This window comes from Haliotis asinina, chromosome 1, assembly GCF_037392515.1.
Source record: "Haliotis asinina isolate JCU_RB_2024 chromosome 1, JCU_Hal_asi_v2, whole genome shotgun sequence".
Taxonomy (NCBI): Eukaryota; Metazoa; Mollusca; class Gastropoda; order Lepetellida; family Haliotidae; genus Haliotis; species Haliotis asinina.
The window spans coordinates 70,476,971-70,491,844 of NC_090280.1; the positions used below are offsets into that span (position 1 = coordinate 70,476,971).

Sequence of the window (14,874 nt, forward strand, 5' to 3'; positions counted from 1 at the left end):
GCGCCGCATATTGGGGGTGATAAGAAGTACCTCCCATTCAGCGAGAGCCGGGTATTGGGGGTTTTAAATTTTAAATTCGTATTGTACCTATAATTTCAATCAATTTAGCAGTAATGATCAAAGATTAGCTTTTCTTACAAGAGAGGCTACTTTCTGTGTTAATCAGAAGAACTATTAATGTGCTTTGATAACAATTGCTTGCAATGTCAGGGGCTATACTGGCAAATGAACACATGTCTGAGAGAAAGGGGATTATGAGATGTTGTTACAGGAGGTAAGTGTTTGTTACTCGTCATTGGGAGTGAATACTAAGATACTATGTTTGCATATTGATTGAATTAACGGTGACAAGGTTACAAAACCTTCTTCTAAATTAAATCATTTATTCATTCATTTTGTGAAGTCCATTGTCAATCTTCTGAAATTCATTTGCTTTCAAAACAAATATAAGTTTGCCCATCTTCATAAATATTTGGGGAGATTCAACTGCAAGTGTATACATTATGATAAATCAATATCGTGTAACTTATTTTAATTCTATAATACATGTACTTGAATTGTGATATTTATTCATAACAATGTGCAGATTATATTGAAATGTTCAACAAGCCATTGTTTGATGTACAAGTAGTGTGCGCAAAATGTATATGCAAATAAATACTATCACTACTCAATGGTTGGATTGGGTTATCCGTGGTAAAAATAATCGGATTGTAGCACTTTGAGTGCTTCAAAGAAAAATAAACTCATCAAAGTGGTTGTTAGTCTCTACATGTACATTTCAGGCATCCTTACGATTATGTATGTTCACGATACACAAACTTTTTCATGATAGCTAGAGTTGATAAAACCGAAATCAAGCATGTCGATTGGTCGACGATCAAACCAATAGTCAGTCTGTATCCAAGCTGTCTAGTGACCGAACGTGCTCTTCACAAATTTAGCCCACGCCCCATCACCTGTCATTTCTTCTGTGACAGGTATCTGATACGATTGGTCATAGATAACAAATCAGCCACTATATTGAACATTTGAGATACAAAACGTCCTATTCTGGAACTTTAATGACGCCCATCCCATGACCTTTTGTCTTATGTATGTGCAAGGAATAGCATTATACAATATGCATACATGGATGTTCATGTGATAACGTATATTTTCTGCGTTAAATCTAGATGAACCAAAGTGACAAACTGTGAATCTGTTCCATGTAAGTCACACATTAGCTTATTAGTACTTACCTTAAAATATTCAATATATACTAACAACATATCAGCGAAAACGCTTCTTTCATAGAACATTATTAGGCATGTGCGTAAATTCCTCTTTACAGCCATTGACATAGATGTTTTGAACAATTTAACCTCACACAATGATATGAGAGGGACAATTTGTTTAAGTATGTCTTACATACAAAGAATACAAACATGTGTTAAGAAAATAGACACGCCACCAAAAGTCTACAAGAGAATGTGCAATAAAAGTACATAAAATGTTACATATATGACATGTATTCACTCCTGCTTTCTTTCCAACATATACCTTTACAACGCAATTAAACAATCAGGACTTGCTCGTATGACGAGACAGTTTCCTGTAATCTCTGAAACCAGTCAGGGATATCAGGCGTGAATAGCCCTAATTAGTCTCGCCACAGCCAGCCAGGCAATCAGCACAGGGTTCCAGGTATTGAGCAGTGAAGTGGCTCTTGGGCTTGATGAGTTAAGACAAGGTTGATCTGGTTGACTAGGTACCCGATTCTTTGCCATAAAGTCCCATTTGAGAGCCAGGTGGACTGCAGAACACTCTACGTCGTCGAACCTGGTTCATCCATCGTCAAGGGTATTTCTAACATCATGGCTGCTGTAGCTTACGCAAGGAGGAATAATGTCTTCTGAGCTAACAACTCCAAAGTTGTCAGACAGTGGTTCACAGTTGCTGCTGGTAAGATGTTGCAACACTATGCTAAGTCCTATGCTGAAACTCTAAACTTTTGCAGCTGGTTTTCTCGATGAATGACCTCAATAGCGAAACAAGGTCAAGTACATTGGTATCCCTGAAGATGACAGAGTTCAGTGCCACAAGTCCTCATCCATAAGTTGAGTTTGTCCGTTAGATTGAGCTGTAACGACAGTGGCAGTAGAGGCGCTGAACTCACTGAGCCTTGGAGATTTATGTAGAAGGCTACTTTGAGTCGTCTATGTGAATTACAGAGACTTCATTCCTTAAAAAGTGTTCCCAGTCTTGATCTGCCTCGATAACCACCTTGAATTCCAGTTGATGTATGTGCAACATCCTTTCTTCCACAGACCAACCTCTTCTTTGAAGTGTACTCCCTATTCTTGTAGAGATACAATGACAAAGAAACGTAGATTGTAGGCTGGCTCTTCCAAATAAAACCCGTCACAGACATTCGATTTATCTGTCCACCAGAGTGGATATGACGTTAGGTGCTGAAGGATATGTATCTCCTGCACACTGTTGAGAGCTCACAAGAAACACTGAAGTGGTCATATTGTCAACCTTCCTCGAGTGTGAGAGAATGTGTCTAACATGACGAGACCTTGTGAGCTCTGCCATGGTGAGTTGAGAGCTGCTGGAAAACATGCCTGTATGCTTGCCTAGGGGTGATCCAGAATCACGATGTGGTGCTTTGTGGTGAGGCACTTGATTCCTCTGAACTTCAGCTCCTGTGATGGCTGAAGTTCTCAGTTTATTTGATTTACTAACTGTTAGTAACTGGACAGCAACTGCAGTTGACGAGTGAGTTGATCTGCTTATTGATGAGCCTGGATGCCATAGGCTGGGTAGAAGGCACTGCAAAATCACTTTTCATGTAGAAACAGAGTTTTGTTAAATGTCTAAATAGCCACAGGGCTGAGGAAAGTCTAGAGAGGAGGACCCTCCACTGGTAGTGCTGCCCTCACAACAGGAATTGCAGATACTTCCTTGGGTCAGATGTATAGGGATGTGCAGTTTGGCATCATCTAGTTGTACAGAGGCATTACAGAGTTTATGCAGATGTCAGGAAGTCATTGGTTGCCAGCAGTTGAAATGCTTATAGATGGGAAATCTAACCCAAAGGTTTGAAGTTAGGGAAAAATTCATGGGTGTAATATTTTTGAGGTTTGCGTTTCTTACCTTGAAAACCTAAAAAATCAGATACTTCGAAAATTTACCAGTATATGGTAACTGTCGTTCTTGATAACCCCATACTTCTGCACATTGAAGTAAAATAGGTTTCACTTTGGTATCAAAGAGCTTAAAAAAATATTAACTGAAACATTTGGATACATATAGATTAACTTCTTAATAGAAAATAATGCCTTATTTGCTATGGTCAACAGTGTCTGCGTGCCTGAGAGGGGTGGCTGGGAGGGCTTACGTCTTCCTTATCCTGACTCATGTTTAACTGCCTACAGAATGCGACGGAAACGACGGTGGGTCAGGCCGCACAGGATTCTGCTGGCTGGCAATACGTCCGATATTCCCCCCCTTAATGGAAACCTGTAGTGGCGATAATTCGGTCCTGTTCTTCCAATTTTCATCTGTAACTTTACAGGGGGGGATCACATCCAGTCAGACTTGTCTTCTGAAGAAGGCTTCATTGACTGGAATGTGATGATATCTAGATTAACTAGCGTCCTGCTAGCATCCAATGCAACTGAATGTCAAGATATTATAATCAAGACTAGCTGCGACCCTTCTTCATGTACAAGTAACTTCATTACAAGTAAAGGGTCATAATCACTCATGCTATTCTGCCATTATACTCCGCAGAGTGTCTTGATCTCCACAAGTCACATGATAAATGGGTGAGTAAATTCAGCACCTTTTCAGGAGCTGTTAGAGGTCAGTTAGACAAGAGGTCCAAACTGATAAATGACAGAAACTGTCATTCATTGCTGCAAGCCTCCTGATAGGCAATGTTGAGTCTGCTGTTAGAAGACCTCTATGCCTCCTGAAGCATCAAATGATGCTGTAAACTGCAAATCTAGTGTGTAACCAACGTCTTTCCAACCTTGAAAAAACTGTACACAACTGTTGACAACTTCCTGTCACTAGAACAATAACACCACATTCTGTGCTGGGCATTGTCTCTCGTGGACCAATCAGATTGTAGATGTGACGTCACCGGTGTAGCAGTCAACTGATCATGGTGAAATCTTGTGCCGATGGCGATACCGTTGCTAGCCATTCAGACTTGTCCGTAACCGTGCTGTTTGGCTTGTCCCGGAGATACACGAGCGAGCACGTATATAGATGAGCAAAAGCGAGTGAAATCTCCCGCCACTAAAAGCTGATAAAGACAGATTGTCTTCCAGGTAGATGTTTCAGTATTTTTCCACCGAAGATAATACCGTCATGATTATGGTGTCAGCCAGTTTGTGTGGTTGATCCCTGGTGTAAACAACGGGAGCCGGCGCTCTTGTGATCGGAGGTGTAGTTGGAGTGGTATCTTATAGCTGTCTCGAAGAATCTTCATGACGTAATCGTTGTTGCGAAGTCCCCAATTTCTCCGGTAGAGTTGAAGATGTCCACTCACTTGAGATGGTTGTACAGGAACGGCTGGGGGTTGAAGACTCCAGTCGTTCCCAACCTGATCTTCAATGTTTACCTCCTTTAACGTACTTGGACGAACTTACTGACGTCTAAGAGCACCTAAAATTTTCACTCCATGATGAGGCGGACAAGAGACTTTGTCAACATAGTAAATTCAATCCCGCAGTAGTTGAGGCGAGGTGTTCGGACATAAATTGCTGATCCATCTGTGTGATGAAAACTGATAGGATCATCCTCTCTTCCTCGGGGTGGCTGAACTTGAGATGAGAGTCTCATTGATGGGTCTAGACCAGGCTAGTCTGACAAAGGTACGTCTTGTGGTGTCTAGCTGAGCAACACGCTTGTCCACTACATTGTAAGATATATTGCGGGCATCACTGATGAGCTTGTATGATTCATCTACGTCTGGTGCTCTGAGAAAGAGCTCCATGTGGAGAACAGGAAAACAATGAGCACTAAAAGGTGGCATATGTTGTTGCAGAAACTTGTTTGCCGACTGGAATGCCGAACAAGAAGTCTCAGGAATCATAGATATCAGAGCTATCGGCGGAAATGTCAAACTGTCGACATCCTCATTCTTCATCCTTTAAGTGTTAGCTTCATTGGAGTCCTTGCATGGCGAGACTAAGTCCTAACCATTCATGATCCACGAAGTGACTTCAGAGTCCGAAAAGAGGGCTTCCTCCGGAGATGACGATCAGCAATATCTGTCTCCATCCTTCCATGAGCAACTGCGAGATGAGGATCAATGTCAATAGAGCAAGACGCATTCAACAAATGCTGATGATCCTTTCTATGTGAGTCCGAGTCTGAAGGGGAATACGAGTGCTGATGGTGCGTAGATTGACAACCCTCGAATTGGTCCAGGAATGGTGACGATGTAGAAAAAATAGATTTAGTTGGCTGGAAATATGTTACATTCTATACAGATTTTCTTTCATTGTCAGGGAGGTGTAATAATCACAAATTGGCGATAAAGACTTTCCAGGGGGTACTCATTGGTTGGAGGTGTAGCTCTGATTATTTTACACTGAGACGGCTTGTTCTAATGCGGCAATAGTTAAAGATGGAAATAACATTGGGGTTGATAACATAAAAAGGATTTTCATAGATCATACGACACCAAGACATGCATGTCCTGTTGCAGGAAATGCCATGACAATATACCAATTTTTTTTGCATTTTCTTTCTATATCTACATCCTGTCAATTCATACAGCACTTGGAAATATACAAATGATGCTTTTCTAAACTATAAATCAATGGAAATCATGAGTCTGTTTAAGTCTTTCCATCATAAATGATCATTTTTTTCAGTGATGGTACCGGTAACCAGAGCAACTCATAAGCCGGGTTCTGTCCTTACATGCAGCAAGCTGTTGCAGTGCACATTAAGTTTGGAACTGTTATGAAACAACAAAGAGTCAAGATTTTCCAAGTTTAATGTAACGTTCGTGTTTGTGAAATTGCAAAGAAGTCGTCTGCTCCTCGCATGTAGTCAGGCACTGCACATGCGCATCTCAGGGAGAGCTTGCTATCAGGTTGTCATTGGGAGTAATCATTGCACTTTACTGTAACATCTCCTTTTCTTTGAGATAACTTGTTACCATGGTCAACATTAACTCATAACCAAACAATAAAGATGTCTGTGACAAGTAAGCATTACTTATTACTTTGGTTTAATAGGTCAAAAGACCTTTAAACCTGATTAATCACAACATGATTAACTAAAATTCAACAGTAACTTGATTTACCTCTGTAAGGCTAAACAATGAACTTTTAACTGAACTTTGAATGTGCATTTATATATCCCATTGAAATACTTCCTGACTTATCATTTAAACTTAAAGTCATTGATATGAGTGCTTGGTTATCTGATAACCGAATCTCTTGATGACTTAGGCCCTAAACATAGTCACTGAATTGTTGTGGCTTCCTCACAGTTCGGCAATTGGATGTCCTCAACAAAGGTGGACTGGCAACTGCTGGTGCTTCCGACTTTTCCTACCAGATATTTGGTTCGGCATTCTTTGGATCATCAAGGTTGGTTTTCTGTTCCTGAGAGATAGGAGGATACACTTTATACTCAGGAGTGATGTCAACACTGCCTGGCGATACCAGCTGCAGGTGTCTGCGATTATTCTGGAAGTCACCTATTGGTGTTCTGACCACATATGATCTTAGCGTTGAGGCACATTTTTGAACAACATCTGGCGTATTCCAGCCTTTCTCCCCATCAATCTAGAGACAAACTATGTCACGCTGTTTCAACTCTGGGAGAGATTTCATGTTGTGGTGTTGGTCAAAGAACTTCCTTAAACACACCTTGTGAATTTCATCACTGGTTCGCACATCATGGAAATCTGGCCACTTAGGTTGCAACACCTTCTCTAGCTTCAGAAGGGTCAAACAGAGTTGTCTCCCAGTGATTAGCTGTGCTGGACTCATCCCAGTTGACTGAATCAGAGTGCTCCTGTAGCTTAACAGACCAAGGAATGGATCAGCCTGCTTCAGAGCATGTTTTGCTATTTTCACACCCGCTTAGGCCATCCCAGTAGCTTGAGGGAAATGGGGTGAAGATGTGGTGTGTTTGTATCCATACTGATTCTTGAACAGCACAAACACATGAGCTATGAACTGCGGTCTGTTGTCTGTAACTAGCTCTTCTGGAATACCCCATCTTGAGAATATGCCCATGAGCTTACTAATCACGCTTTTTGATGCAGTGTCCATTAGATACACTGCTTCAAGATATCATGGAAAGGAGTCGATCACCACAAGGTACTGAAGGCCCTTGACTGTGCAAAGATCAGCTGCCACTCTTTGCCATGGTCAATCGGGTAGGGAACATGGCTGTAATGGCTCTTTTCTCTGTACTGATTGGTTTATCTGGCAAAAGGTACAGGAGGATACTCTATCATGAATGTATTGGTTGAGTTCAGGCCACCACACACTCAATCCTGCATGTTCACGATGCTTTGTCAGTCCCTGATGTCCCTCATGAATCCTTGCGAGATTGTCTGTCCTCATCGCTTCTGGGGTCAAAATCCTGTCTCTGTACGGTAGAATGTTTCTGGATGCTGACAGTTCACCTCTAACTGTATAGTACACTCGAGCTGATATTGGAACATCCATTCCTAGTCAGGGACATGAGAAGCTGAAGAGTCTTGTCCTGAATCTGGCTTCCAGAATCTCTTTGAGTTTATGATCCGACATAGGTTTTGTCTCAATGATAGACTCTTAGTTTAGGCTTCTACTTCCTTTACCAGGTTGTGGATTTCTGCTACACTGGAACTTTCTGTGTAATTCAGTGGTGCCTGTGAGACCATGTCTACTACCACCTTGTTCTTCCCTGCTATGTGTTCTGCCACTGAGTTGAACCTCATCAGCTACATAAGGAAATGAGTGCATCTAACTGGCGCTCTATCCAGACCTGACTTGTTGATCAAGGGTACTTGCAGCTTATGGTCTGTCAGTAGTTGGAACAACTCCAGTCCATACAGATATCTTGCAAACTTCTCGCAAGCCCACACGCTCTCTAGACATTCCTTCTCGATCTAAGAGTACCTGGTCTCCGAGGAGAGAAAGTCCATGAGCAGAATGCTACTGGCAAAAGCTTGTCACCATTCTGTTGTAGTAGTGTAGCTCCTAAGCCATAACTGCTTGCGTCAGCACTAACAACTGTAGCTTTCTCTAGATCAAAAAACTGCAGGACAGCTGGACGTGTCAGCATTTCTTTCACTTTGGAGAATGATGCATCTTGGGCAACCATCTTGTCATGCTCCTCAACAGTCCTACGTACCCCAAATCAAGACATCATCCATAATGGCTTCTGAGCCCTTCAACCCTTTTAATACTTCACGCATCTTGCTCTGAAGGATCTCTGGAGCAGACACAATTCAGAAACAACCAAAGGGAGTCTGTCTGGATCCAATGGAATTTGGTGAAATCTTCTTGATGCGTCCACTTAAGAGAATCCTTCTTCAAAGTAATCTTGACGGGCTCACACTGCAGTAGTCTAATCTCACCAAAAACATCGGCATGTGTCTCTGCAACATGTGATATATTGTTGCAGGTAACCAGTCCCATTGCAGAGGAGACACCCCTACTCAAGAGATTACTGCCCTGTCCTCTGACGATGATCACATGAAAACTGTATTGCTGCCCATTTAGGGATGTGTCAGTGACGAATTCACCAAAGTATGCCAGTTTCCCCCCAGGGCTATCCAGCTGTCTCGAAGTGTTTTCCAGTTTCAGCTTATGTGGAAAACCTTTGTACGTGTCTTCATAAATCACTAAAGTATCTGCACCTGAATCTATCTTGAAGGTGACCTGCTTTCCCCTAGTTGGTAGGTTGATGTACCAAGCGTCCTTCTCCTGGCATGTGACAGATCCTAAGAAATAACTGTCTTGTGTTTCTGTTTGTGGGTCACTTCGTTTACCCCTTTGAAGCGGCACACATTTTGAAAGGGTGCATTCTTCTGACATTTTAGGCATTGCTCATTTTGGGGCATCGCCGTGGATCCCTATAATGATCAACATTTCTGATACCATGTTATGAAACGACAAAGAGTCAATATTTTCAAAATTAAATGTAACATTCGTGTTTGTGACATTGCAAAGATGTCTGCTTCTCGCATGTGGTTAGGCACTGTGCATGCGCATCTCAGGGAGAGCTTACTATCAGGTTGGAGAGTTATCACCCCTTGCAACAAAAAAATCACCCATTAGATCTTCCCAAAACACACAATGCAGCAGCGCTTTGTAGAATGTCAGTGAAGTTACTATGTACAAGGTCAATGTTGTTGTTTGCTTGCATATGGAAAGCATCCACAGTCTCTTGAGAGATAAAGATATGCAATTCCTAAATGTTCCAATCTAAGTTTCCTTCCACACATATGGGAATACTCTTTCCATTATTATTATTATAAGAGAAACATTCACCCCATTGAACTCCACAGACAATGTGAAATGATCTGATTCACACTGGGTACATACTGAGAAATCTAGAGCTTTATCAAATAGGTTTGATGAATATGAATATAATCAACTAAACTTGCTCCCTGCTTGGCAAAACAAGTGAATGCTCCATTACAATCCTCCATGATTCTTCCATTCAGTATATGAATTCCAAATGTAGAACACATGTCAATCAACTTTTGTGTTGTGTGTTGTTTACCAAATGTATCAACATCACAGTCCATATCTTCTAGGCTTGCAATGTAATGGTTTCCATCATCAATGATATAGTCATTCTTGGAGTCCTGAAATAACAGGGTAAGAAATAACCACACAATCTGGGAAATCATATGACATTTCTGATAGAGACTGTTCTAAGTAATCAGTACCCTTACATGGTCTTGAGTGAGGAAGCAAAGAAGATGTCGCAGGGTGAATAGATACAGCATCAATCATGTGAAAACGCAAATAAGCTCAGGAAGTCTTGCTGGAGTCCCATTTCAATTTTTGTGTGAGCCATCCAAGAGCGGAATAGGCAAGACATGCGGATTGTGCTGGAAAGGGAGAGACTATTTTTGACAATTCTATGATGTTGGGTCACTCGCAGTCCATGGCAGCTGCAAGATCTCTTTGGTTTAGAAAGTCATGTACCCTTTGGAGGTATTCCACGAGACACCTTCTGTTGAGTGTGCCATAGAAATCCCTTGTATATTCGATGGAATACAAGCCATATCCGTGTGCCAATAGAGATCGTTTGAATTTGGAAATATTGGCTTGTAGTTGCTCTATGGGTATTTCAGAGAAATCCACTTTTGCCACGAATATTCTGAATATCGGGTCGTCTACAAGATTCCAAGTGCTTCTTTGCTGCAGAATTGGTTTCTTTCTCAATCTTCGGCTCATATTAAATACAAGAAATGCCATGTCAGTAAGCCTGGTGACAACATGCTGCGCCTCAGGAAATTCAGACTTTACAAGGATCTTACAGTCCCATGCACCTTTTCAAAACACTGTGTAACTAATATTTAAACAGACATAAGTGATGAGAGGACACATACTGCCACCACTCCTCTATCATTGACATCAATGTAGTTGCAAAATATATTATATTTTTTTCAACTCACGTTCAATGTTCTCTTTCTCTCAGTTATTCCATATTTCAAGAAAACCGCAGAGATTGTAGTTCATACAGACATTCTTAAAGTCATCTAGACATAGATTATGTTTCAAACCATTCATATTCCAACAAAGTAGTGTCAGACATTCAGTGTTGTCAATTTCATTGTTGATTTCAGTGTCAAGTTCACTGTCACTCAACGCCATATTCCTGTCTATGATTATATAATCCGCTGTCAACATCAAGGGTCGCCCCTGCACATGAATCTGCGTGCTTTCCAGCTGTTCCATGTAATACAAGTTTATCTTTGTCCAAGTCATAGGTATACACCCAATCATTGATAAATAGTATGTCAAACTGAAGATACGCATGATCTTCCATGCCTCCTGCCTCCATCATCAGTGATTTTAACTATGGGATTCAAGTTTCCGTGTAACAGTTGAAAGGAGAAGGGTGATAAGCCATAAAGCATGAGTCAGGATAAGGACAAATAAGATGGTTCTCACTTCAATGGCATAAACTATAACAAATGGCGCTTTGTTGCTGAACTTGTTATCCATGTTTCAGATTTGTCTATGACATAAAAATTTAATTCCCTTACCTACTTTCTGAAATATTTCAGGTTCATCTCTCCAGACAATTTTTTTGTAACAGAAGTTGGAATTTGATCAACAGATATCAGACGAAATGCCAAAGCAAAATCACAATACATAAGAAATGGTATAAATTATTCAAGAAATATACCATTTTGACACTGATTTATGGGTGAAGTTGAGGAGGGGCTTATCTATGGCACATAGTAATATACTGTAATCAAAATTAATTCAGCAATTTATTATACTTACAACCTTGTTATGCAAAAATGTTACCTTTACTTGTTCAGATAACTGATTTTCAAATGACTATTACCTGACTGAAAGAGTGAATCTTGGAGGACCTCATTTTCTCCATCTCTGCTGGATTGAAAAGTGAACACCTTCGACCATATGGTGAAAGTGGCGGGGTAGAAAAGACTGAGGCAGTGGATCCACTAGGTGATGATGACAGACTCTCAAGACTGCTGGATGTATCAAGTGAATAATCCCTGGGAGCCTCCTGAGCATCTGAAATATTAACAAATTTATCATGTTATGCAGACAAAAATATGTCATAAAACATGATAGAAAAATAAGGCCAGAAAATTGTAGCTCACATGCATTTTTCTGAACTTGGATAGCATTTACCAATGGATGTATAAATCTAACCTCAATGACATTTATGCATACACATTTACTTTCATGACAATAAAATTATTCTGTCAGTCCTTCTGGAATGTTTTCATGAATAATGTAACAAGGCCTTCATGACTTCTGACCAGCTATCTGACATTTTTATTTATGATGAGAACCTTTTGCCTTTACCATGAACATGAGTGTGTGGTGGCTGAGTGGGTTAGATGGCTAACATTATGTGTTGACATTCATTAATATAGGTTATTTATATAGTACATATATCCACACAACTAATACATGCTAAAGGTGATGGTATTTTTTCCCTTGAGCATTGAATTTCAATCTCAACGACACATCATATTATCAATCTCAACTCCCTTCGAAATCATATAATTCTTGCAGCCACTAGGCACACCAAGTTATTCACAAAGCTGGGTTGTAACATGCCTGGCTCTGAGAATGTGTCCAAATACCAGATGGGAATCAACCTAATAAAAGTACTAGCATCTGCACTTTTAAAGGGAAAAGTGCAATAAAAACTTTTCACTTATTCCTTTTAGTCAGGTATTACTACAGTGACACTGACACATGTCATATCAATAGATATAGCCTACATATTAAAGAACGATAAGCACAATACTACATGTACAATTATTAATGAAAAGTCATTCAACTACAAAATTTAATATGCAGGCATTGCTTCCTTAAATTTATGGCCATAACAAATAAGTAATTGACTCTAAGGTTCTGGTCAAGGAAGGAAGACAAAGGCAAGTGGATAATGTAGGATATTTAACAATAACAAACTTGTATTTACTGTATGTTTTCAACTGCATGTTGGATCTAAATGCCAAAACAAAATACACCGATCTTTGTCAATAAGCAAATCATTTTCAACATAACATTTGTGAAAAAGTTGTTAGTAGCATTTCCCCTGTAAAGAGACCTTCCCTTTTTGAAGCTACATGTTTGTGTTAAAGAGAATAGAAGGAGAAAAAATTGAGAAAAGAAGATTTTCTGTCTGGTTCTTGTAGGCCTGCCCAGCCATTTTGATGGCTGATGACAGGAATTGGTCTCTTGCCAAACACTGGCAGCAATATGGTGCAGTTGATTGTTAGGTAGCACTGAAGCCATGTCAGGTTGGAACAGCACACACTTAATGATGGGCCCAGATGTCCTTCATCTAACTTGAGCAAGCAGGTGGTAATCTGTGTCAGCTAGAGCTGACTGGACAGCTAAACCTGCGCTGAAATGACATCCTCTTGCATCGGAAAGACATACTTGAAGGCAGAGTAAGACAAGCCCGCTTCATCAAGTGTGTTCCTTTAGGTAACATGTGTATATGGGGTAGGACATGATATACCCAGCAGTGAATTATTTTGGGTAATGTGTACATGGGTGTAGGACAGTTCATAGTCCTCAGAATCCAAGTGATGTAGGACAACAGACAGATATCAGGTAGAAGGTCACAAACATCCTGGACCGGTCTGATAACTTAAGGCAGTAGATACTGCAGCTAAGAAACAGTAGAGATCTTGGATCCTAGTAGCCAAGACATGTTGGAATGACATGTGACTTAGGATTGACAAAGCGGTGGGATACAATGACAAAATTGTTATCACCACCAGTGATCAGAAAATAGGCATCAATCCAGACTTCAATGTTTTCACATCATGCAAACTCACATCGGCAAAATGGGCATAGAGGTACCACAACAACTGAAGCCAAGCAACGTTAAACTGCCGACACCAACCATTGCTTTTTTCAACAGGATTCAGCAGCCATGACACAATGTTGAAAAGGACACCTAGGAGCACTCACATGGCTTTGCAAACAGAAGGACAAGTTTCAAAAACGGACAGTGATAGAACGCATGCTGGAAATCAACATAGTCACAAAAGAACTCGGTGCTGGCGACGTCAATCAGGAAATACCTGTACAGGAAGTACTTGTTGTGGCTGCACATGACATCCATGGACAACAATGAGCTGTACAGCAGTGGTCAGCTGAACAAATCACAATAAAAATCATAGAGAAAACAAAACCCAGTAGCAAGTTAGATTCATATTTGTACGTGATTAGACAATGGAAGATTTGAGCAAGCCATCAATTCTGATTGATCTGCCTTACAATCTGCACTGTGCCATCACAGGAAGCAAAATGGTATTCGTGCTTTACATGCTCAAAGGACACTATCAGAATGTGTTCAATCATGTCATCATTATCTGTCCAACTTTCCACGTGAACAAAACATATATGGAAGAGCATGGTTAATGAACGACGATGTGCACAAAATCAATCTGAAAACCTGTCTGCAGGACTGATTGAATGCCTATCACCACAAGTTTAAAGGTGAGCCAACGCTGTTCATCACAGACAACTGCAGCGCAGACAATGAAATCACTACAAAGCAAGATGTTGTCGCATTTTGCTTTTTCCGGTCAGCACATGACCTTTAACGCTATGCTTGAAGACCTGCAAGAACAGACATGATGGACTGCCTTGTTCGTGGAATTTGTTCGAGGTATGCCTGTAGGAAAATACTGTGATTCCAACAAAACAGTAGTGCAACCTTGTGAAGAAACTGCCAAAATGAAATGAAACGAAACAAAACAGACCTGTTCCATCAGTGGAGACACCTGAGAATTGGAGTGATGTGACAGGACTTTTTTGACAGTTTGCATTAAGTTCTGCTCTTCTGATTTGTTGCACTGGAGCTCCTTCAAGTAGACGATTACAATAGTCAACCATGGCAAGGATCACCGGACATGCAAGTGTGGCCACTGTTTGTTCTGTGAGAAGGTAAACAAACACAGCCCACTCGCGAAACAATTGCAGCGATATCAGTAGTTTAGCGGTAACAACATAAACACAACACCCCTATCGGAAACAATGTCGGTAATACTTGAAACAAGATTGGCCATCTTCGGAGATTTCTCAGCTCAGTTCCATGATCTGTCGGTCGTGTCATGAAGCTCACACATCAAAACATGGTGTCACTGGAAGGCGCACCTGTCTCAGTACT

At 40.7% G+C, this 14,874-nt stretch overlaps 1 protein-coding gene across 1 annotated transcript in view; it reads right to left on the bottom strand.

Moving 5' to 3' along the window:
- Nucleotides 1–14,874, bottom strand: part of LOC137296373 (tetratricopeptide repeat protein 28-like) — a 197,447-nt gene that overhangs the window by 3,258 nt on the left and 179,315 nt on the right. The window contains exon 15 of the mRNA XM_067828159.1: nucleotides 11,548–11,741. Within this exon, the coding sequence (XP_067684260.1) occupies nucleotides 11,548–11,741 (194 nt within the window). The remainder of the gene's footprint in view (nucleotides 1–11,547; nucleotides 11,742–14,874) is intronic.